This window comes from Setaria italica, chromosome IV (assembly GCF_000263155.2).
Source record: "Setaria italica strain Yugu1 chromosome IV, Setaria_italica_v2.0, whole genome shotgun sequence".
NCBI classification, from domain to species: domain Eukaryota; kingdom Viridiplantae; phylum Streptophyta; class Magnoliopsida; order Poales; family Poaceae; genus Setaria; species Setaria italica.
This window is the reverse complement of record NC_028453.1, coordinates 251,349-273,994: the sequence shown is the minus strand read 5'-3', so window position 1 is coordinate 273,994 and position 22,646 is coordinate 251,349. Positions and strand designations below refer to the sequence as shown.

At 42.1% G+C, this 22,646-nt stretch overlaps 3 protein-coding genes across 3 annotated transcripts; 2 read left to right on the top strand and 1 right to left on the bottom strand.

Moving 5' to 3' along the window:
- The first annotated feature begins 166 nt into the window (after positions 1 to 166).
- On the top strand, positions 167 to 2,972 carry LOC101766624 (BAG family molecular chaperone regulator 7). The gene is made up of 3 exons (XM_004964224.4): positions 167 to 996; positions 1,212 to 1,487; positions 2,518 to 2,972. Exons 1-3 carry the CDS (start codon positions 301 to 303, stop codon positions 2,719 to 2,721), a joined length of 1,176 nt encoding a protein of 391 aa, XP_004964281.1. The 5' UTR covers positions 167 to 300; the 3' UTR covers positions 2,722 to 2,972.
- On the bottom strand, positions 2,957 to 12,355 carry LOC101766216 (rho GTPase-activating protein REN1). The gene is made up of 24 exons (XM_022825765.1): positions 12,050 to 12,355; positions 11,654 to 11,775; positions 11,114 to 11,227; positions 10,530 to 10,566; positions 10,264 to 10,340; positions 9,451 to 9,521; positions 9,285 to 9,363; positions 8,835 to 8,982; positions 7,935 to 8,039; positions 7,724 to 7,801; positions 7,445 to 7,500; positions 7,271 to 7,346; positions 7,011 to 7,095; positions 6,546 to 6,789; positions 6,234 to 6,443; positions 5,343 to 5,672; positions 5,220 to 5,269; positions 4,785 to 4,845; positions 4,610 to 4,693; positions 4,188 to 4,304; positions 3,951 to 4,102; positions 3,807 to 3,867; positions 3,512 to 3,715; positions 2,957 to 3,429 (listed from the first exon to the last, which is right to left on the bottom strand). The coding sequence occupies exons 2-24, from the start codon at positions 11,687 to 11,689 to the stop codon at positions 3,226 to 3,228; spliced, it is 2,679 nt and encodes an 892-aa protein (XP_022681500.1). The 5' UTR covers positions 11,690 to 11,775; positions 12,050 to 12,355; the 3' UTR covers positions 2,957 to 3,225.
- A 3,974-nt stretch (positions 12,356 to 16,329) lies between these two features.
- On the top strand, positions 16,330 to 21,057 carry LOC101765799 (monocopper oxidase-like protein SKU5). Its single transcript, XM_004964222.3, has 9 exons — positions 16,330 to 16,638; positions 17,384 to 17,493; positions 17,614 to 17,884; positions 17,977 to 18,115; positions 18,449 to 18,815; positions 19,558 to 19,923; positions 20,009 to 20,087; positions 20,282 to 20,484; positions 20,567 to 21,057. Exons 1-9 carry the CDS (start codon positions 16,510 to 16,512, stop codon positions 20,673 to 20,675), a joined length of 1,773 nt encoding a protein of 590 aa, XP_004964279.1. The 5' UTR covers positions 16,330 to 16,509; the 3' UTR covers positions 20,676 to 21,057.
- The last annotated feature ends 1,589 nt before the right edge of the window (positions 21,058 to 22,646 follow it).

The following is a 22,646-nucleotide window of genomic DNA, read 5'->3' as shown; positions in this document are numbered from 1 at the left end:
TCACAGCAGCAGGCAGCGGCACATGTGCTATTGAAGCACATGTCTGATGGTCGCCGGCTCGCCGTCGCCGGGATGGTCAGGAGGTGTGGGGTAGGTGGCGTGGCCGCGTGGCGCCGCACTCTCAACTGAACTCCCTGCGGCGTGGCGCTGCGTCACCTCACGTGCAGCGCACACACCCCACGCCATTGCCTACACTACACTACTCCTGTAGAGAGAGAGAGAGAGAGAGAGAGAGAGAGAGATCAGTCAAAGCAGAGCCATCTCTGATCCGCCGTGCCCAGCTCCGTCGCCGTCGACGCCATGGGATCCCGCCGCCACTTCCTCGACGACCCCTTCTTCCCCTTCCCACCCTCATCCTGCCCATTCCTCGACTATGACAGCCCATCCCCCTTCTCCACTTCCCCATTCCCCGAACTCGACCTCTTCCTGCCCCCCGCGCCACCACTCAACCCCTTCCCCGCCCCGTCCCCCTACCCTTTCCTCCTCCGAGACCTCACCGACCGCGTCGCCGCCCTCGAGCTCGCCGTCGCCGCGCGCCGCCCCGAGCCCACCACCAGGAAGTGCACCTACGTCACCGAGGCCGGCGGCCGCAAGGTCAAGTGGACCTCCATCGAGAAGCCGCGCGCGGGGGACCGGACGCTCAAGTGGGAGGCCGAGATCAAGTCCCCCAACGACGACGGATTCGACCGCAAGTGGAAGTGGGAGGCCAAGGGCGGATCCTCCAGGAAGATCAAGTGGGGCGCCGCCGTCAAGGGCAAGGGCTCCCTCCAGCCTTGGTCCCAAGCCTACACCTGGGAGGAGGACTTCGCCGCCACCGACACCAGCGACGAAGAGGACGAGAAGAAGGCCGACAGGAACAAGACCAAGATCGCCGACAAGCACAAGAAGAACAAGGAAGGCAAGGTTGTCAACAAGGCGAAGAAATGCCCCGTCGCCACCGTCAAGATCGAGGAGATTCCAGACGACAACGATGCCGGATGCGTCGCCATCAGAAAGGTCTCACATTTTCTTCTTTTCATTCATTCCCACCGGCACCGTGTGGGTGTTGGGGTTTATTTGGGGTTTTAGATGCTTCGTTTGGGCTTCGAGTTTACTGTGATCTGAAGAAAGATAAGATTTTTGGGAATGCTGAACGCGCTTACGTCCTAGATCTGTACTTCTGGCTTATTGTACTGACCAGTCCTTCCCTGCACTGCATTTCCCCTTTGAAGGCTTTTGCTAAGGGCAATGGCAAGGGAAAGAAGAAGGAGCTGTCCCCGGAGGATGCTGCATTGCTCATCCAGATGAACTACAGGGCTCACCTTGCTCACCGCTCCCAGGTGCTCCGCTGCCTGCGTGATCTGGCTGTGGCCAAAGCCAAGCTCAAGGAGATCAGGTCCCTCTTCTATAACATCTCCTACAGGCGCCGCATCGCGCATGACCATGAAGAGCGCCAGAGGTTCTCTGAAAAGATCATTGTACTGCTCATCACCGTGGATGCACTTGAGGTGACCTACCTGTCTCTCACTGTTTTCTTAGCTACATTGTTAGATTGCAAATTCAGTTGTTGCATTGTTACCATGGGGGCCATTTATTATTAAGCAATGGCTTCCAGTAATATCCTAGTATCTGAAGTTATTGATTAAAGTGTGATGTTTGTGTTTGCATACATGATCTCTGGAATGAATTTAATTGCTTATCCCCATCCATCACCATAAGACCATGCTATCGGCTTGTTTTAGATGTTTTTCTCGAAGATGCTTTTTAGATATAATACTAGAAATCCAGAATGGCTGCCCAAGACCTGAAAACATATGCAAAAACTGATTTACTTATGACAATCTTTTCTCGACGGTATATTCACTGATGTGTGAGGTCAAATCCTTTAGCACTGTCTTGTATATTACTACATTTTTCTTAGACCATGCTGTATATTTCCTGTGGAATCAATTTTCCTCAGCAGTACAAGATTTATTCGGTTGGTATTTAATTTATCAGTAAGCACTCGGATAGATACATGCCAGCTTGTTCGTTTAGAACTTCTCTACTGTTTATGTTGTAGGTTTCCAACTTTCCATGGCAAATCAAATAAATGTCAGGAAAGCCATTGAAATAATTCCAATTTTTTCTAGACATTCAAGCATCTTAACCTATCTATGATTACTGAACCTGCATAGCTCCAAGTTCATAAGTCTTTCTGTTGGATTGAACTTTGTCGAAGGAGGACACTATGATAGTGAAGAAAAACGTTAGGCTCTGTCTCATAATTTCTGTGTGCCTTGTCTTTACTCTCATACATCCATAAAACTCACAAACCTCTGCAGTACTGTTGAACTGAAATTATGTAAGACAATCACGTTAGTCTTTGTTTGCTTCCTCGACTACATGTCAGTCATATGAACTGTTTCGTACCCGGCTTCCTTCATCTGCTTCTTTTGTACAAAACATGTACTTGCCGATTGATTAACCGTTGTGGTTTGTGTGTTGTTGGCAATTAGCCTCAGAGTCTTAACTGTATTGGTGCTTGCCTCGATCCAGGGACCTGACTACATGGTGAGGACTGCGAAGAAATCTATGCTAGAGGAGCTTGAAGCAATGCTTGAGGTTGTGGACCCTCAGTCACCAGGGAAGCGGAGGTCGCTGAGCCGCAGGAAGTTTGATCTCCCAGAGGGTGGAGCAGTCTCCGGTGAGAAGGCGGATGGTGTGAACAAGGCTGTCAGGATCATCAATGAGGGCAAGTGATGCAGAGTAGAGGCATCACCACCTTGTTAACCGCGGGATATCATGCCTGAATCCTGGTGAAAGTTTGTAGCAGCAGCATATCTATGTCTTATCATCTAGGAGAAGTCGAGACCTGAGAGAACTCTGCGCTTTGTTGAGACTTTCCATTACCCTCGAGGGATCTACCTCTGCACTTTCTTGTACCTGTAATGTTAATGTGTCACTGTGAACCTGTATTATGTTGCTAGACAATGAATTTGAGCTTTAGAATATGTGCCATCCTGTGTTTAGAATATGTTTCCAACTTTGAATCCAACGGAACAGCCTGCCTAGCTGCAGACGCGTTCAATGCATATCTACGTGAATATGCAAGTTTGTATCAACAAAATCTGTGGAAACATGTACAGACTTGGACGGATGGACCTGCGCACAAATTACACTGCTGTTGGTTCAGATATAGACTAGCTTAGCATTGGCCTACATTCAGATTCAGCTCAACACAAGGAACAGATCAACATCAGACTCTCAACTTTTCCTCTTCTCAGGCCCTTTTGGGCTTGGGGACTTGACTGATGGAGGAGCGGCGGCGGCGGTAGCCGGGGGCCGACCCAGATCCAAGCTCTGCATCTCGCTTGCCAGCTGTGCCCTCCGTTCTTTTAGGAAGTTGAGTCGGTTTGTCAGCTTGGCTAATGCAAACGACGCTGCTGGTGCGGCGCTTCCACCAGATTCCTGACCAACAACATATTCATCATCAGTTCATCAGTCGACAGCAAAAGGGAAGGAAGGAGCATCTCATTCTCATCTCACTAACCCTTATCAGCGGACTGGTTGCATATTGTCTCTGCGCAAAAGTCCACTTGGACGTAGATGACGACCCGTCTTGGCCCTCCCTGGCAATCGATTGCATCCTTTGAGGAGCCCTCTGGCTGATACTCCCGACCGCCTCCTGACCTGGCTTGTCTGCTGAAGAAGGTGAACCCTGCGTGGTCTGCTTCCTTGATTGCTCAACATCACCCTGAAAAGCTTTCTGCTTTCTTTAACCTGAAAATACAGAGTTTCCTCCCGCTTATACTGAAAGCAGAATGAAGGGCATTTCAAACTCTTACCGTGCCAGATGCAGAATCACTCCTGACAATCGATGATGCTTCCACTGAGGAGCTTTCAGGTCTGGAGAAAGGGACCCCAATTTAGTGCTAGTCTAGAACTGAAACGATGGCAAACAGGGTGAAAATACCAGAGCATGATCTTACCCGCCAGTCCTGTCTGTATTTAGGAGCCGTTTGTTGCATGATTCACAGCACAGCTGCTGGCCACTGACTTGCCCACGAAGATCAGAAGCCTTTTGCTTCAAGTTCATAATATCAGATTCAGCAGTCGCGACTTCCTCGAGATCAGCCTTAGTCTTTTATCATTGGGACAAAGATTTCAAATTATTAAGAAAAAAAGAAACGGCGCTTAAACTCAGATACAAATGTTTAGAAATCTACCTTGCTGTCTATTGTTGACGGCAAGGACACCTGCCCTCTTCGCAAATTCATCAGCCCAGACTCCATGGATGCTCTCAAATTTCTCTCTTTCTGTAGCTGGTCTCTCAAATTTTCAACCTATTGGATGAACACATTTTATTGATAAACAGATAAAATGCATGGCTTACTCTGAAAAGAACACCAAAAACGTTTCAGAAGAATGAAAGTACTATAAATATGGCTGTAATTCTGCATACTGAACACTTTCAGCACTACTACATTGCATAGCTTCTTATGTTTTTATATAGTTAATGTAAGTTTTATTTCTTCTTGATGGTACAATGACCTCTTATTGACACAAAGTGATCCAATTGTAAAGGCCACCACTACCAGGGTCTTCCTGATCCACAATTGAAAAAAGAAGTTCAGCCTTCAGTTCTTACTTCTTTTTCAAGTGCTAAACGGCGCTCACGTAGTTCTTCTTTCCGCCTTTCTAGACTTGCCTGGAGGATTGCATTTTCCTTGGCCTACAAAATGAAAAGGAACAATATAATCTCATATGGAGGAGTCTGATGCCACTTAACCCAATTCATGTGATCCTAAGGGAAAAGGCTGTACCTCCTTTGCAATTTTTGATTGGAGATCAGTCTTGTTGTTCTCAAGTTTATCAATAAGAGTCCTAGTTCAGGAGCCAAATCAAAATATAACTCAAATGTCAGCCGTAACTGTAAAAGCTTCCTTGAATTTTAGATGTGTTTTAGTTCCAAACTGCTGTTAGTTTGCCATATTTTTACTAGTCAAAGTTAAGATGTAAATTCCAAATGGAAGGAGATCTTAACAAAAGCTACAAATTTGAACGAGTGAATGGCAAATGCCAAATGGCAAGTTTGTCTATCATGCAATGCACAAAACAAACCAATTGCAAGAAAAGGAAAGATTGGGTGCTTCCAAGGGATATATATGTTTGCAACTCATTCAATAAATAGGATATGCCTAAAGTCCAAGGTAGCATACAAGCGCACCTAGCAGCATAGCAGGGGCAGGGCTACTTACTCATCATCACCGCCGTATTCAATCTCCTCTGTTGACAGGTCTTTTCTTGCCTGCACTTCAAGTATTCCAGTAAATCTGTAAGATTATCCTACTAGCGTTAATGCCAACAACAATTTTTCTTACCGAAGTACGGCCCCATAAAGTTTTTTTGCCCTTGTGTCCTGAGCTGCTTGATTTCTCCATAGATTTTTGTTTGGAAGCTGATGAACGAGAATTTGATTTTACCATGTGACCTTTAGATTCATTTGATCCACATGACTCCTGTTTCGGGTGGGATCGTCTATTGATATCCATTTGAGAGGTATCCTCCACTTGTGCAACTTTTGTGGAAAATGAATTAAGTGGAGCAGAAGAATTTTGATCAGTACCTTCCCTTGATGCACCATTTTCTATTCTTGCTTTTAGAACAGACTGGTTATAGTTACCTGCAGTTTCTGAAATATTGTTTTTTACCTATGAACCAAAAAAATTGAAGTCAGCAGTATAAAGCTGCAATTGAGAAAATAAATGTATTTGTGCCATATGAGTTAATTAATTATTTGCATTTTTATGTGCTTTGAAGCAGTAATATAAACTATTCTCCTATATCATAATTCAATAACATAGTGTGACCAAGGTTTTCTCATGTAAGAAATTAAGAATATAGTTACAAGCTCCAAGAAGCAGTTTGCGGTACACACATCACTTAAATCTCCATGAAAGACAAGCAGTTATGAAAATAACTATCTTAAATACCAAAATTTTGACCACACATAACTTAGGCACCTACTTTAATTGTCAAAGCATATAAACCAGGGAGACAATCTATGCATGCTAAAAGGAAGAAAAACATGGTAACCTACAACCTAGTGAAGTCAGGAAATTTAAATAAATAAATAATAGCATAGTGAAACAAGAAGCATATCCTGAAAAGCTACAGAAAAGTAACACGTGCCTTGAAGGACCTTCCAATACCAGCATGGAGAATGTTTCATCTACAATATTTGGAATCAATACAATCATCAGATGAAGTACCTTGTCACTAGCATTGATCTTAGTGTCATGTTCACTGCCATCAGAGTAGTGCTCAGTATTGTCATCCAAGTCTTCTTCAATGTCATCTTCACCAGAGTCATAAGAACCATCGTCATCATGGATGTCGTTATCTGTGGAATATTCCTTATCAACGTCATCATCCTCAGACTCTGTATAAGCGTCTGAAGAACAGGAGCCATCTTCCAAGTCCTGTTCGATAATCAGTTGAATACTCAAGAAAAACTAGGTGTGGCATTACTTAAAATGGAGCTTGAGTACGCAAAAAGAAAACGAGAAGTAAAAAGAGGATACATCAAATATCTGATCAAATTCCTCCATCATAATGATAACAATAGCTTGAGCATGATTTGCAGCTGCAGCAGCTTGAAGTAGCTGGAATGAACCGTCCCCTCCCATACTAAATTCATTGTCGACTTCACATTCACCAAGAAGAAGAGGTCGAAGAAGGAGTGGTGCCATGCAAGCCGCCAAAGCAGATTGAGACATCCTATTTACAGCTTTGTGTGACCCAACGATTTGCATCATCTTAAGAATCCTGAAAGAAACCAGATAAGTCTGGAGCCCTTTGGATGTTGCTATGGTTGTAAAGGATAGTAAAACTCAAAGTCAAATTGATTATAACAACGTTAAGGGATGAGAAACTCTTACAAGAATGAAAATCCAATTATGACACCACAAGCATTAATATGTTGACTACACGGATTCTTTTGACAAGAAAATAGAATATAAACATATAAATTATAATAAGGTAGATACCTCTGCAATAATTGTCGATTTGGTTCTGGGAAAACTTCATATATCACTCTATTTATCTCATCAAGTCTTCTTGTCTTGTCAGTTCCTGTATAACCACTAGTCTTGATCATCATATGATTCTAACACATCAGAATGCTGCAGGTAAGGGCATATATTGATTTAATTTATTTGTAATTACTTTATGACAGGGGTTATATATAGGTTTGCTTAATTCATAAATACAACAAGACTGCTGAATGCATAAAGAAGTTCCAAATTACCCTTACGGTACGCTTTAACCAGGGCACTGCAACATGATGCGGGAACTGGAGATGATGGCATCTCTCGAAGAACATACTGTACCAAATGACAACCAAACAAATAGTAGCGACAAGCATATCATCACAGTACATTCCTTTCTAGTGAGATTGTAACCAAACTTGCCAAATAAATACCTTAATACAGTCACCAATAACATGTGCATCCTCTTCTGGGGAGAATTCATTTTTCCCTAAGAAATAAAATTAAATGTGTTTTAAATTGTATAAATATGGTAAAGCAGTCAAAGCAGACAAAAATGCAACGCATGCACATTATTACAACACTCATAAAATATCTTTATGAAAACATAGTGAAAAAGACACAGATCATTTATTAGTTTAACTAAACACTGCCAAACACCAAACATAGTTATCCCAGATAAGAAAATAAGATGTTCAGTAAAAGGAAATGACCCTTTTCATAACCCCGAACTCTGCGTTTGACTTCTTCAACGTCAGCAGACTGGCGCAGGATTCCTTCTACCTTGACCCCTACAGATAAAGTTTTTTTTGTGTGTGTGTTAAGACTGCCAAATGGTTTTTACGAATTCAGGCCTCTACTCATCACAGTACAATTTTTTTCGAGATTATGTACTGATTGAATCCAATAAGCAAAAATGTTTACCATGATCCTCAATGAACTTCAGGGCCTTTTCCAGAAATGATGGACTGCCATCAGCATCCACAAGCGCAAATTCTGCAGGTCTGCCAATAACAGAACTGTCCTCCACTGCAAGACAAACAACTGAACCTGATTAGCATAATGAAATGTAAAGAGTCCATCCCTCCCCCAAAAGAGTGAGAAGAAAGTTGAATTAGAAAGATAAAATTGACTCAAGAAAATGAGCTCTGATAAGAAAGAAAGATTGGGTGACAAAAGCTTCTTATGCAAATGGGATGAAGTATCTAACTTAATATGCAACCAAACATATGTTATGAGTATCAACCACAAATGCACAAAATAAATAGACTAAGGTCTACCAACTGGAGCTATATTGAAGCATGAGTATAAGTTTATGTTAGAAAAAACTCGACCAACCTAAGAGGAACTAGGTGGCGTTGTAAAGAAGAAGAAATAGGCACACAAATTTGAGCTGAAGAAGACTCAAAGCTGGGTCGCAGGGATGTACACTCACACTTTCACCAACTGAGCTACACCCTGTTCCTATATAAGTTTATGTAAGCATTCCACAGGAATTGTAAATCATACATATAGGACTGAAGGAGAACATTGCACTGCCATCAGAATTGTAAATCATACAAGTCACTTTTTAAGTACTTTTCATAATTTCAAAACCATCACTATATCTAGACATTTTCAGTCCTTTACCACAACAATGGTATTTCGAAGTCAAGCTGGTTTTCATTGAACAATGAAACAAAAAAACTAAAAATGAAGAAATTGAAAGTGTCAATTCTCAGAAAATAAAGGAGTTCCATTCTACAATTTGTAAGAGATGCAGGCATATTAAAAAGATCTAACATCTAAAATGGTGGTCAAATGATGAAAGACAGCACAGCTTACACTGTTCAGCTGGAGCTTCTGCAGGTTCTGCCGCTACATCAGTGCTGAATATTGGATTTTGCCCCATTGTATTTGCTACACTTGGTGCCTGTTCTAGAGCATTTTCCAATGCACTTCTCCACTCATTTAGGTCTTCTGTGGTTTCTGCCTGCTTGGTGAAAATTCATACCATTACTTCATAAATAATAACATAAAGGTATGATACCTGTAACGTACTAATGGAACAAAAGATGGGTCATTTTGTACACACAGGGTAGAACCCTGCAACTATAAGCCCCTAAGGGACTACTGGACTACAACTAGCACTGCCATCCCCTCAATCTAACCATCACTACTGCTGCTTCACCAGTCACTGCCAGACACAGTCAGTTGGGCAAACTGTGACACAGCCAAACCCACCTGGAACACGAAAAGCAATATGCCAGAAATTGTGTGGAGTGGACAACTGACCTTAAGAGTGAAAGTTCGCCCATCACGGCCATCAGGAAATAACACCGTCAGAAGTTTCCTTTCTTCTTTGACGACAACACTTAAGCATTCCACAAGATTATAAACTTATCAGATAGTATTGAAGAATCATCAACCTTTTGTCAAAGTTTTGGTTTTCAATGCATACCTTCCGGAGCTATTCAAGTCGATTCCACCGAGTGTAACAATTGGTTCAGCTCCTCTTGGAGGGGGCACATTCTGATATTAAAGCACAAAATTGGGAGTAACTACGGTGTGCCTACCTAATCTGATCAGATTAATTTTTCCCCTTGAAATATGGTTAGTTTTGTATGTTAAAAAACCATACTTGAATAAAAAAACACAAAAACAAGCTTTAGCAATTGTACTTGTGGCTTGCTACTCGGATAAAATCATGTTTGCGCTTTAGGAAAATGGTCGCAGTGACAATAAAAAGTAGCCTTAGCATTTGTTTCATGCCACTTTCCGATTGCAACTAATAGGATGAAAATTAACTATCCCACTTCACTGCTAGTGTCACCAGAATGTTGCCCCTCATAAAGTGTGTAGGCAATGATAACTGTATTCCAATCTAGACCACAAAAGAGTCATGTTAATTCGACAACCTATAGGGGTATCTGAGCGATACAATGCTAATATTACAACAAGTAGCTGTGCTGTAGATTTTAATAGATAGTCATGGTATAACTGTATCCAGAGGACCCAATAAAAACAGAACTCGGTCAGTCTAGCAGATGTCCTCATGAGAAGAGGATTAGTGCTGTTAAATCTTCTTTAGTGTTTTTCATTTCAAGAAAATTTTCCTCAAACATATGATTAGGATACCACAGAGAGCCTGTGCAGTTTGATGTATGAATAATGATGTAAAGAAAGTAAGAAACGCAAAAAAGAGTACAGATATCCTACAGTATAGCATAAATAAAAAGGAACTAGTGCAATATGTGGGTGCAATATATCTTACAGGGTCACTTCTGAAGAACACTAACGATGCCCTCGTAAGAACAAACCAGCGCTTTTTCCATGATGTCCATCCAATTCCTATTTATAGCAGATTTAATATGTAATATTTTATCTCAAAAAAGTGAAAGTAGTACAGCCAAGATTAAACAAAATATGAACATTTGGCACTAAAACAATGGTGGCATAAATAAACTATTTAAGATATTAAAGGAGAGGAAGGAGAACACATAATTATGCATTATCATACATATTTGCAGGAAAACATACCTTTCGATGAAAGTAGTAGATGCCCACTCTTAAGGACCTGCACTACAAGAGTATTTATCATGGGCCTTGAAAATTTTCTTACAATGATATAGAGAAAATAACAAGGTATAGTTTTTTTCACTATTTAACATGATCCAAATTAATATTGTAGTTTGCAACACTAAATTAACTTTCTAATAACTTTCACTTTGACCATATGCTGAGGCACAACCGAATTGCAGATTTTCCCGAATATGAAGGAGACCTGTGTATTTTTGTATTAAGAAAGAATACATGGTCCGATTACAAGCCGTTCAATGGCCCACTTTAGTCTTTTGTTACGCACGCGCCAAAAAAAATCAAAGCACAGCCAAGTTGCAGATCAGCATCAGTGCAAGCAATGCATAGCAACGAGCCAATGACATATTGTGAAAACAGCAAATTGTACAGAGTCAGCAGATAAAGCTAAGTACGCAGCAACATGTCGAGCAGCGTACTAATTGTAGGACAAAGTGCAACATTGAAAAGGTCGTTTGTTTTCTCTCTTTTATTTATTTATTTTTGCTCCAGCACACAGCCTTTAGGTTTAAGGAGATCTCTCAGACCTGGCAATTAGGACAAGAAGTCGGCGGGCTGTCACCATTTTCAGACGTGTCTCCCTCCCCACATCGGCAAATCTTAAACTGACTTGCGTTCTCAGCAGGCTGTGAAGAAGAAACCTGTCAACAGAATGAAACAAAGTGGAGTGAACATGTAGCACGGTGACACAGTAGAACTATTTAACAGTGATCTAGTGAAGTCGGCTTTAGTGCAAGAGGGAAAGAGAAAGGAGGCTTTTACATGACAAGTTCATTCCCCCCACAATTCAAAGCATATCTTCCATATAATAGGCATACATTATGTAACAAATTTTATGCGCTTTAACTAAATTTACTCTCTTACATCTGAATGATTCATCACTAAAATGCTACCTGAGATCAGCATACAATGGAATTGCTACCAAAATCAGAAATGTCATACCCAATTAATAATACAACAGGTTATTATTTTTTTTGAAACTAAATACAACAGGTTATTATGTACACTGATAAGCAAACTCCAGCAAGAAACCAGAAAATTCTTGTTGAAATGTAGGAGCCGCTTACTTGCTGGTACGGAATCCTGAACTCGGAAGCTGACATTGTCTGCCTGGCCTAAATGGCTGGCTTACAGAGAACCTGAGGACGATTCCTGCTCTAGCAAATTGAAGTGCCGCCGCTCTTGTTCCCTATTGATGAGAGATGCAGTGTACAGGGTTAGTGCCCATAAAGTCAGGAGCTTTGTGCACCAGGCACAAAAGAAAGAATGGCCAAAATTCGCATTGGTGATTTCAGATAAAGAGTTGCAAATGTATGTTGAGATAAAGATGGATGTGCATTCCAGTTTTTTTTGAAAGCAAGATGTGATTTTGATTGTGCCGATCCATGCATACTCTGTATCACAATCAGGTAGGCCAATAATGCGCATTACAATCATATCATATACGGATGTGATGTTATTACCTGAAGGAACAGTAGACGGCGGAGGAAGGCGGCGATTCAGATGAGGTAGCGGCGGCAGGGAACGGGGCGATCGATCAGAAGAAATCTCCGCTGCTCCTCCGCTCTTCCCTCTGGGCCGGCCGGTCTTGCTACCATAAATTCCACGGATGGAACAAGCTAGGAACATGGATGGTTGGTTGAGCTCCCTCCTGTCCGATCCGTCTTCCTCTTCCCTCGTCGCGTCCCCCGGCCCAGTAGTTGTTCCATTCCATCCCATGGGATGATCCATGGATAGGATCGGAGAGTGCGTGCTATTCTTGGCAAATGGTCCAGACGTGGCGGCGCGCATGCAGATGGACGAGACGACCCTCCCCACTCGGTGTTCCCGCCTGAGTGATATATTCATTCATCTGCAATTACGGTACTTTTGGCGACCCAAGGCAAACTTTGGAGTTTGATTTTATCTTTTTTTTAGTTTAGAAGAGAATTAAGAGTGGGAGTTTAGGGAGAATATATGTCCTTGGTATTGGATTTAGAGGTGGAAAATTGTATCATAAATCATGATGAACGGTACGGGGTGCATCCATCTTCCACTATTCCTACCTAATTATTACCTTTTCTCAAGGAACACATATTGTCCATCCCCTAAAACAATTATCTCTAAATAAATAAGAGACTTTTAATCTATTTCATCTAAACTCACTTCTAAGGTCAATCTTAGTGTATAGTTTCATTACACAGTTACTAAAGTTAAGAACTTGGTAACTGTGCCTAGTAGGTATCATGGAAATGAAACTCCTCTCACATGTCATGTACAGTTGGTTTCATCTAGATGAAACTGCTTCCCTCTGCCTCTTCTTTAATTTCGTACCAATGAAACCTCGTGAAACTCTAATCGGAAGTTTGTTACCTCTTCCCCATCGATTGGACTGTTTGCTTGCTGTCAAAATCGGACGCCTGGGGGTTGCTGCATGCGCCAAAATAAAAAAAAACCCACAAAACTCGAGAATGAAGCACACTCTGCAACTATTGGATGGAGGCCCACTCCCCCCCAGAAATACAAACGAGGATACCAAGTTTGGGCCAATGTGAGGCCCATCTCGACCTGGTGAGAGAGAGAGAGCCTAGCTTATTAGCTTAGCTCGGGAGAAGCAACAAGAAAATAAATCGAGCTAGATGTGCGTGCACCATCAATCTTATCTTTATCGCCGGCATATGACTAACCAGACCAGCTTCGATCATGTGGATAGCCCTAGAGAGAGGGGGGGGACACCATCTTCATGGGTACGGTACCCCCATATTTATGGTAGAAAATTCTCTGTCCAATCCAATACCCCTCCTTTCACATTGGTCAAACGATGTAGCTAGAGCGTGATCTGATTGCTAGCTGGTTCTAATCCCTGCTCATATTGTTTATGTTCTTTAATTCCTTATAACTACGCGCCAGCTACTACTCCATCCGCCGTTCCAAATTGTATGTTATTTTGACTTTCTTGGATACATATTTTTACTATACATTTAGATTTATATATATTTTTTTTGACAGGAAGCATTTATATTTATATTATGTTTAAATACATAGCGAAAATCTATGTATCTAGAAAAGTTAAAATATCTTACAGTTTAGAAAGGACGAAGTAGTTAATGTATACATTATATTCTTGGCTAGCTACTAGGGTGTAATAAGCTACAAATAATGATCAAGGCCGGACGTACGGCTCCAACAAATACCTCGGTGCGGTGCAGATGGGCAAATACAAGTCATGCCATGCCATGTGCTGCGGTGCACCTGCCCATGCATGTTCTATTTGCAAATCCATATGCATTGCAGCCATTGTTGCAGGTAATAAGGACAAGAAAATTAGTTGAGACGACCACATGCAGCCACTAGATAGTTGCACAACAAACATTGGACGGAAAATGTGGCGAGGAATGAGGTGGAGAAAATGGGACGGCGTGCAATATGTCAAAGTAAGCCGTTCCTTTATTCCTATATTAAAGTGGAACTAAAGTTTAATCTAGGACTATTTTAGTCCCTACTCTATTTGAATCTAGGGACTAAAATCCATTAAAGCAGATAAATAAAGACGATATTACCCCTAATCATTCATTGTGTGTGACCATCTGTTCAACACCCCTATTTTGCCCGATGCCATGCTCGACCATGCTGCAGATCTTCAAAATTGCTCATACATTTAGAAAATTGCTCATACATTCGAAAAATTACTTATTTGCTAGTGTTTTCATGACCCATTCATAACCACTTTCTGTTGGTACTTTGTACTGTTCATGTATGTGTCAAAGTGGTACATATCGATCATGGCACTAGCAATAATAGCAATTCTTCTCCTCTTGTTATGACACTTCAAGATATGTTCTGCTATCTCCACTTCATCAACAGCAACAAATGTAATTAGCAGCAACATCAAATTATAATTAGCAACATCATCAATAGAATAATCAGCAAGAAAATTTAATCAAAGCAGCATCAAATTATAATCTGAGAAGCATCGCACAATTTGAAATTCATCAAATATTCAGAGATTCATCACACAGTAATAAAGTTCAACCAACACTCAGATGTTCCACAAAAAATTCCACATAGATTAAGCTACAACATCAAATCAATTATAGTCATTGCACCATCTCTTCAACCACATAAACATGTCTTCATTCTTATTGAACTGGCAAAAGACTTGTTGGTTGTATTCAGAACTAAACAACTTAGTAGCCATGAAGTATTCCTCTATGTCCATATTTGTCCCACACTCCACAGCCAAATTCAGACATCTTGCTATATCTTCTTTCATCTCTTTCTTCTGCCAGCTCTTTTTGTTTGTAATTTGAGCTAGTGTTTCTTATTCCTTATTTCTGGCAATTTGTAACTTTGTAATCAGCCCCTAAAACATCTTCAACATTGGACTTTTGCTTTTCTTGGGTGGACTTGTGGCTGTATCTGCAGTGCAGTTTGCCCTCTTGCGGCTGTTACTACTCGTTGGACTATTCAGAAAGCCTTCTCCATCTGCATCTTCACCTTCCTTATCATCTTCGGTTCAATTGGCCTTGTCTAATTGATTCTATTACAGAAAACATAATTAGCTAGAAATGGAACATCTTATCTAATGGGAGGTAGCCCTTGGTCGCCAGGAGCAGCTTCCGCCGGCAGGTACTCCTGGTATGAGCCAAGGTGGGAGAAGCTGTCGGCCTTGGAGTTGAGATCCAGATGCTCCATGCGCATCCGGGGAGCGGAGAGGTTGGAGGCCGCCAGCTGGAAGAAGGGGCCGAAGTCGTCTTCGTCGTCGGCGTCCAGGGAAGCAGGGAAGCTACAAGCTGCTGATGAAGAACCCGCCTCAAAGAAGTAGTCACGGTAGCCGTTCCCGTGGTCGTCCATGGTGGATGCGGTGGTGGAAGGAGCGGGTGCGACGGCGTGGGAGGGGGGGGGAGAGATTGTGGTGGCAGCAGGGAGGGGGCTTGTGGAGGAAGGGTTCGGGATGGGTGGGATGGGAAATAAATGAGGGGCAGGAGTGTCTTTCAGGACTTTTAATCCACTTTAGTCACCTCCAAGGGACTAGATGACTAAAGTGTTTAGTCCTCATTTTAGTATCTATATTTGGCGCTTTAGAGATTAAAAGAGGCCAAAATAAATGGACTAAAGTTTAGTCTAGGGTAACAAACAAGGCCTAAGCCAGTCTTGGGTGGAAACAATGCAACAGGCTGGAAAATTAGTGGGGATCGAGACATTTGCAGCAAGCTAGGACCCTGTTTAGAGATAGGACTAAAGTTTAGTCCTTATCACATTAAATGTTTAGACACTAATTAGAAGTATTAAATATAGGTTAATTATATAACTAATTGTATAAATGAAGGCTAATTCGCGAGACGAATCTATTAAATCTTTATGATTTGACAATGTAATGCTACAGTAAATATGTGCTAATCATGAATTAATTAGGTTTAATAAATTAATCTCGCGAATTTGTCACGACTTATACAATTAGTTATATAATTAGTTCACGTTTATTACTTTAATCGATATTAAACATCTGATGTCGTCGGATCAAACATCCATGGACTCCACATGCGGATGGGATGCCTTGGCACCAGTCCAGTCCTGTGTGAGTCAACAAGCCAAAAGCGCAGCTGTACTCCTCCTAAATCCTAATCCTGAGTCGTGGTGTGGTGGGCCCCTCCGCTCCGCTCTGCTCTGGCTCCGGGCTGGGTGTGAACTGTCCCCACCAGGGCAGGAAAAGGCCACCACCCCAAAAATGACGGACGCCAGCCAACGGAAACCTCTCCGCTCCGCCCGCGCCCCTGCCTCCGCTTCACACTACTCACGCGCTCTCCGCTCCCCACTCAAAAGCCAAGGCCCAGGCGGCCGCAAGGCTCCATCCAGCCAGGGATCTCCCTCTCCATCTCCGGCTCTCCCTCTTGGTGCCAAGCGAGCAATAGCCATAGGAGGGAGGAACAAGCGAGAGAGAGCAATGGTGGCCCTGGCGCCGCTCCTCGCCCTCGCCTTCCTGGCCGCCTCCGCGCACGCCGCCGACCCCTTCGCCTTCTTCGACTGGGACGTCACCTACATGACCGCCTCCCCGCTCGGCGTCCCGCAGAAGGTCCGTGCTTCTCCCTCCCTCCCTCCCTCCCTCTCTCTCTCTCTCTCTCTCTCTCTCTCTCTCTCTCTCTCCATTCCATTCCCTCTCCTGCTTTACTTGCTACTACTAGCAAGCACTGCATCTCTTCCAATCCCGTGCAGCACAAATCAAATCGAATCCAAATCAAATCAAATCGGGACCCAAAGCTTACGGCGGCCCAAAAGATTTGATTTTTTAATTTATTTCTAATAGATAGGGAAAAGATTCTACTAGGGACGGGAAAGATTCAGTCTTGGATGTCTGAATCCCCTCTCACTCCTGCGTTGGAGCCCTTGTTCTCTTCGCTTTGCCTCCAAGATTCCATTTCTCAAATGCGGCTTTCTTCTCGCGCACTTGCATCTACACTGGATGCGTTCCTTGCAGTGTTCGCTCGGTCTCAGGATTTAACACTTGCTTTTGCTCCTTATTACTGGCTCAAACAACATTTTTTTTGTTTTAAAACTGTATGAAGAGTTCAGAAATGAACGACGGACGGTTGAACCCCCTTGGCGTGCGGTTCAAGCGAATTCCTACTCCTACCTGTGAATAACTTCGATTTTTATTTCTTTTTTACCAACTACCCACGCTTCCATAGACACTGAACTGATTCGTTCAGATCTCCTGTACTCCACCCTTCATCTCCGCATACGCTTCCCGATCTAATCCTGTGCTTCCTCGCTAGCGCTTACATTTAATGTAATGTAACCCTGTTCTTATCTCGTTTCAGGTGATTGCAATCAACAAGCAGTTCCCTGGCCCTGTCATGAATGTCACCACCAACTACAATGTCGTCGTCAATGTGCTCAACAGCTTGGACGAGCCACTGCTCATCACATGGTGACCACTTCTGCATTTTGGACTCTTATCTTGTGCATTTCTGGTTATGGGCCTGTTTCATTTTGTTGACTCCCAAACGCCGGTGATATCGAGCATTAATTGCTCTCTTATTTCAACCAGGGATGGGATCCAGCACCGAAAGAATTGCTGGCAGGATGGGGTTCTCGGCACAACCTGCCCGATACCGCCTGGTTGGAACTGGACTTACAATTTCCAAGTCAAAGACCAGATTGGGAGCTTTTTCTACTTTCCATCCCTTGGTATGCAGCGTGCCGCCGGGGGTTTTGGAGGCATCACCGTCAACAACCGCGCCGTGATCTCAGTCCCATTCGACACGCCAGATGGGGACATCACGTTGTTCATCGGGGACTGGTACAAGAAGAACCACACGGTACCGGAAAATCACAGGCTTTACTGCAGGGTTCATCACATAGTTTTTTCCAGTAATCACGGGTGATCATTGTCTTTATCATTTTCCTGTAGCACCTGAGAAAGATGCTTGATGATGGAAAGGAGCTGGGGATGCCAGACGGTGTTTTGATGAATGGCAAGGGGCCATATAGGTACAATGACTCCCTCGTCCCGGATGGCATTGAGTACGAGACTATCAAAGTCGAGCCAGGTGATTTATTTTCTTCACTTTCAGCATATTGGGCTGTCGCATTAAAACCAGATGATTTCTGTCACTTATATGTTCTACCAAGCTCTTTGTTAATAGAAAAGAAAATCCTAAAAGTTTATCTCTATAGTTTTGCTTCCCATGTTTTTAGAATCTTAAAGATTAAGCTGTCTCTCCGTGTCACCTGTTTTAAATATTACCACCGAATTGCACACCATGTTTTTCCATGGAATTTGGATGCATGAAAGTGACAAGGCCTAGTAGTGTTTGTTTGGTTAAAGATTGCTTTTTGACATTGTCGTAATATGATAGCTGACATCTTCTGCTCCTCAACAGGAAAAACATACCGTTTCCGTGTCCATAATGTGGGTGTCTCCACAAGCTTGAACTTCAGAATTCAGAACCACAACCTGGCCCTTGTTGAAACAGAAGGTTCATACACAATGAAGCAGAATTTCACAAATCTCGACATCCATGTGGGCCAGTCTTACTCTTTCTTGGTTACAATGGATCAGAATGCAAGCAGTGATTATTACATTGTGGCCAGTGCTAGGTTTGTGAATGAATCACTCTGGACCAAAGTCACTGGTGTTGCAATTTTGCAATATTCAAATTCAAAGGGCAAAGCATCTGGTCCTCTTCCTGATCCTCCAAACGATGAGTATGACAAAACTTTCTCAATGAACCAGGCACGCTCAATCAGGTTTGTATAAAATAATCCTTTCTTCTTGGTTACTGACTGTCCAAATGATCACTGGCTTAATTTTCTCTCATGTAATCCTAGTTCCTATTTTAAAACGTGATGACCTTAGAAATGTCCGTAATTCTTTTTCTATACCCACTACTATCTAACTTCACTTATGTAGTGTTCTGTAATATACTCCCTCCGTCCCAAATTACTATTCGTTTTGGCTTTTCTAGATACATGACTTTTGCAACGTATCTAGACATAGCATATATCTAGGTGCATAGCAAAAGCTATGAATCTAGAAAAGCCAAAACAAATAGTAATTTGGGATGGAGGGAGTAGCTCTCTCTAATTTGTTTTCCTCCACACCTTTGTATGGCCTTTTGGCTCTCTCGTACTGTACTTTGTGTGCATTTAGTCGTATGTTGGTCTCCAAGACATTTTTTGCCCAGATACTGTTTGCTGTCTGACGCATGCATCCTTTCTTCACAAATCAAAGCCTGTGGCAGTTTTTTCATCTGGGAATTTTTCTGCACAAATATGAGCCATCATGCTATATCAGTCTGCCTTGTTAGAATCTTCAGTTTGTTATCAATAACAATAGTGACTGTAAAAAGCTCCATTGTTATTAGTTTGTTTTATCTTAGCTAGCATTACCAGTCAATAAACTGTCTACACAAGCTTTTATGCATATACAGTAGCTCTGGATGAGATCTGCACATCCATATCTTGGCCTGAAAAAACTTACTTTTTCCAGGATGAATGTGAGCACTGGTGCTGCTCGTCCGAATCCTCAGGGTTCATTCCACTATGGCTCTATCAATGTGAGCCAGGTTTACAAGCTGAGGAATGAACCACCTGTTATCATCAATGGGAAAAAACGGACTACACTGAGTGGTATCTCTTATTCCCCACCTGATACTCCTCTGAGATTGTCAGATCTCTATGACAAGAAGGGAGTCTACACACTTGACTTCCCTACAATGCCAATTGATGGGCCGCCGGTGATCAGAACATCTGTCATTAACTCCACATACAAGAACTTTTTGGAAATTGTATTTCAGAACAACGACACAATTGTCCAGACCTACCATATCGATGGATATGCGTTCTGGGTTGTAGGGTGAGTACAGCTTCCGATTCTCATTTCATTTGCTGACGCGTTTGCATGGCTCCTATATACTGAATCATTTGCATATTGCCAACAGAATGGACTATGGCGAGTGGACTGAGAATAGCCGTGGGACTTACAACAAGTGGGATGGTGTTTCTCGTTGCACGACCCAGGTAACTACTGTAGGATAAGTTCGATTTGTGTTTGTGAAGCCTATTGTATTTCTGGGTGGAAATGTTCAAAGACTTGTGGATACAAATCTATTACTTTCACACTATTATAGAGACATGCACTTGTGTAGATATGATTGCTGAAGGTGTTGCTGCCTGCAGTTAACTGATGTTACTATCACACAATGACACTGCAGGTGTTTCCTGGAGCATGGACTGCTGTGATGCTGTCACTTGACAGCCCAGGTTTCTGGAATGTGCGCACAGAAAATCTGGACACATGGTATCTGGGTCAGGAGACTTACATCAGGGTGGTGGATCCAAATGGAGGCTATAATGTCACTGAGATGGTGGCTCCAGACAACATGCTCTACTGTGGTCTCCTCAAGGATAAACAGAAGTATGCTATTTGGTCGCACAGCTCTAGATATTAGATTCCTGTTCATATAACTAATACTTCAACTATTTTTCTTTCTCCCCAGGGCTCAGAAGCCTCATGGTTCATCAAGTTCATCAGCCTCTGCAGCGAAACTGAACAATTATCTGCTTGTGGTTTTGGTCTCTTTGTTAGCCTTGGCGTTGGGCCATTGACAGAAATTGCCAGCTTGTGCTCAGCTGCTGTTTGCAGATTAGGAGTTTGATAGAATTGAAGTAGGTTCGACTTGATTCGTAGGCCGCATTCATGATTTGTGTGGAAATGGAAATGGTGGCGTTGTGCTGTGCATCTTGGACAATGAGAATTGTGTAGTAGTAGTAGCAAAAACCATTGCATTGCATTACATTGAGCCCGTCGGCAGTCGGCACCCGCAAGCAAGGAGTGCTGTGTTGCCTGAGATGTTTTAATTGATCTGTGGAGAGTTGGATATTGCAATCCACCACTGCAATTTGCAGGCAAAGTGTTTTCTTCTTAGTGTCATGTGAAAATGTTATAACTTAAAAAAAAATCTATTGGTGTGGAACCAGTGGCATCTCATGACATCAGACACATGTCTTCATTGGCTTGAACCTGGACCTGTTTTTTACTTCTGGGATTGGTAAAATTCTTCCTACTCAACTTGTCACACAATACAGCTGTTTTTTTTTTTGCTACTTGTGGTGGAGCCGGCTGACCGATGACGCAGCATAATTTAGCGTGATTATTTTCTCGCTGTTTACCGGCATGGAGTGCTTAAAGCAGTGATGAGTGGTCGTTGGAACATGCTAGATCGCTATGATTAGCACGATAAAAGCACGAAAACTTCCAGGGATTTGACCGCCTCGGCGGCTGGGATTTGAATGAAGCAACCGGTCTCTAAGGTAGGCTGTAGGCATGCATCTACTACTACTGACTTGCTTAGCGAATTGAAAGTTTGAAACCCAGAGGTTCCATCTGATAAACAATAGCTCTGCGACCAATAGCTCCGGTTACTCAACAATGACTAGAAATGCTGAAAAACATGATTTGGTTCATGGCTTCATGCTTTGTGCAAAAAATCATCCGTATACTCTAGAAAACCAGGAAGTAGTACTAGGAGGTTGGAAAATGTGAACCATTCATGCTTTAGGCAAAAAAACATCTGAAATTGGAAAAATACTCAAAATCCTTGACAAAAAAAATATGAGCTATATGGCTCACCAATTTGGTAGAAAATCTTCCCAAACAATAAAATCAACTAATAAATCCGGCATAACAACAATGCCATAGGATGCAAAAAAATAAAATGTGATGTAGCTTATGCTACAGGCCAGAGATCCTGCGGAACTCAAAATCCTCAAACTTATCCAAGAGGCTAAAACATGAACTAGTGGGCAACAACCCTATGAAAATTGCAAAATTCCAAACTCCTCTCGTAACATTGGAACAACTATATATGAAGTCCCCCAAAAATCATTGGTTACTTTTCTAACCCATGATTGACGAGGAAGACTGAAAAACATGAGAGATAGATCATGCTTTGGGCAAAAAATTCTCTTAAATTTCAAAATATTTATACTACTCTAGAAAAATAGGAACGACAAGGAGGACAAAGAAACAACACAAGCCAAAGCTCATGCTTTAGGCATAAAATCATCTGAAATTAAAAAAGTACACAAAATCATGATAACCTCGAAACAACTAGGAACACCAAAAAACATGAGCTATATGTAACTAATTCGGCCAAAAAACTGCCTGAACAATAAAATCAACCAACATAACCAACAGAATACTAAACATCGATGCTCAAACACATGTTTTATCTATAGCTTATGTTGTTGGCAAAAAATTCTAGGGACTTGAAAATCATAAAACTTCATTTTGTTTTTTCTAGATACATCATTTTTGCTATGTTTCTAGACATAAGTATAGATGTAGGTGCATATCAAACTGTATGTATCTAGAAAAGCTAAAATGAATAATAATTTGGGATAGAGGGAGTATGTACGAGGATTACATATCCGACGGCTTCTGTCATTATGGTAGAATAGGATTAGTAATTTCCATCTCTACCTCTAGTACTGTTTGAGAACAAGCTAGCCACCGATTAATCCATATTATCCATGACGCTCTTCAGTTTCCAGTTCGTTGTTTCAAGTCGCGAGTGT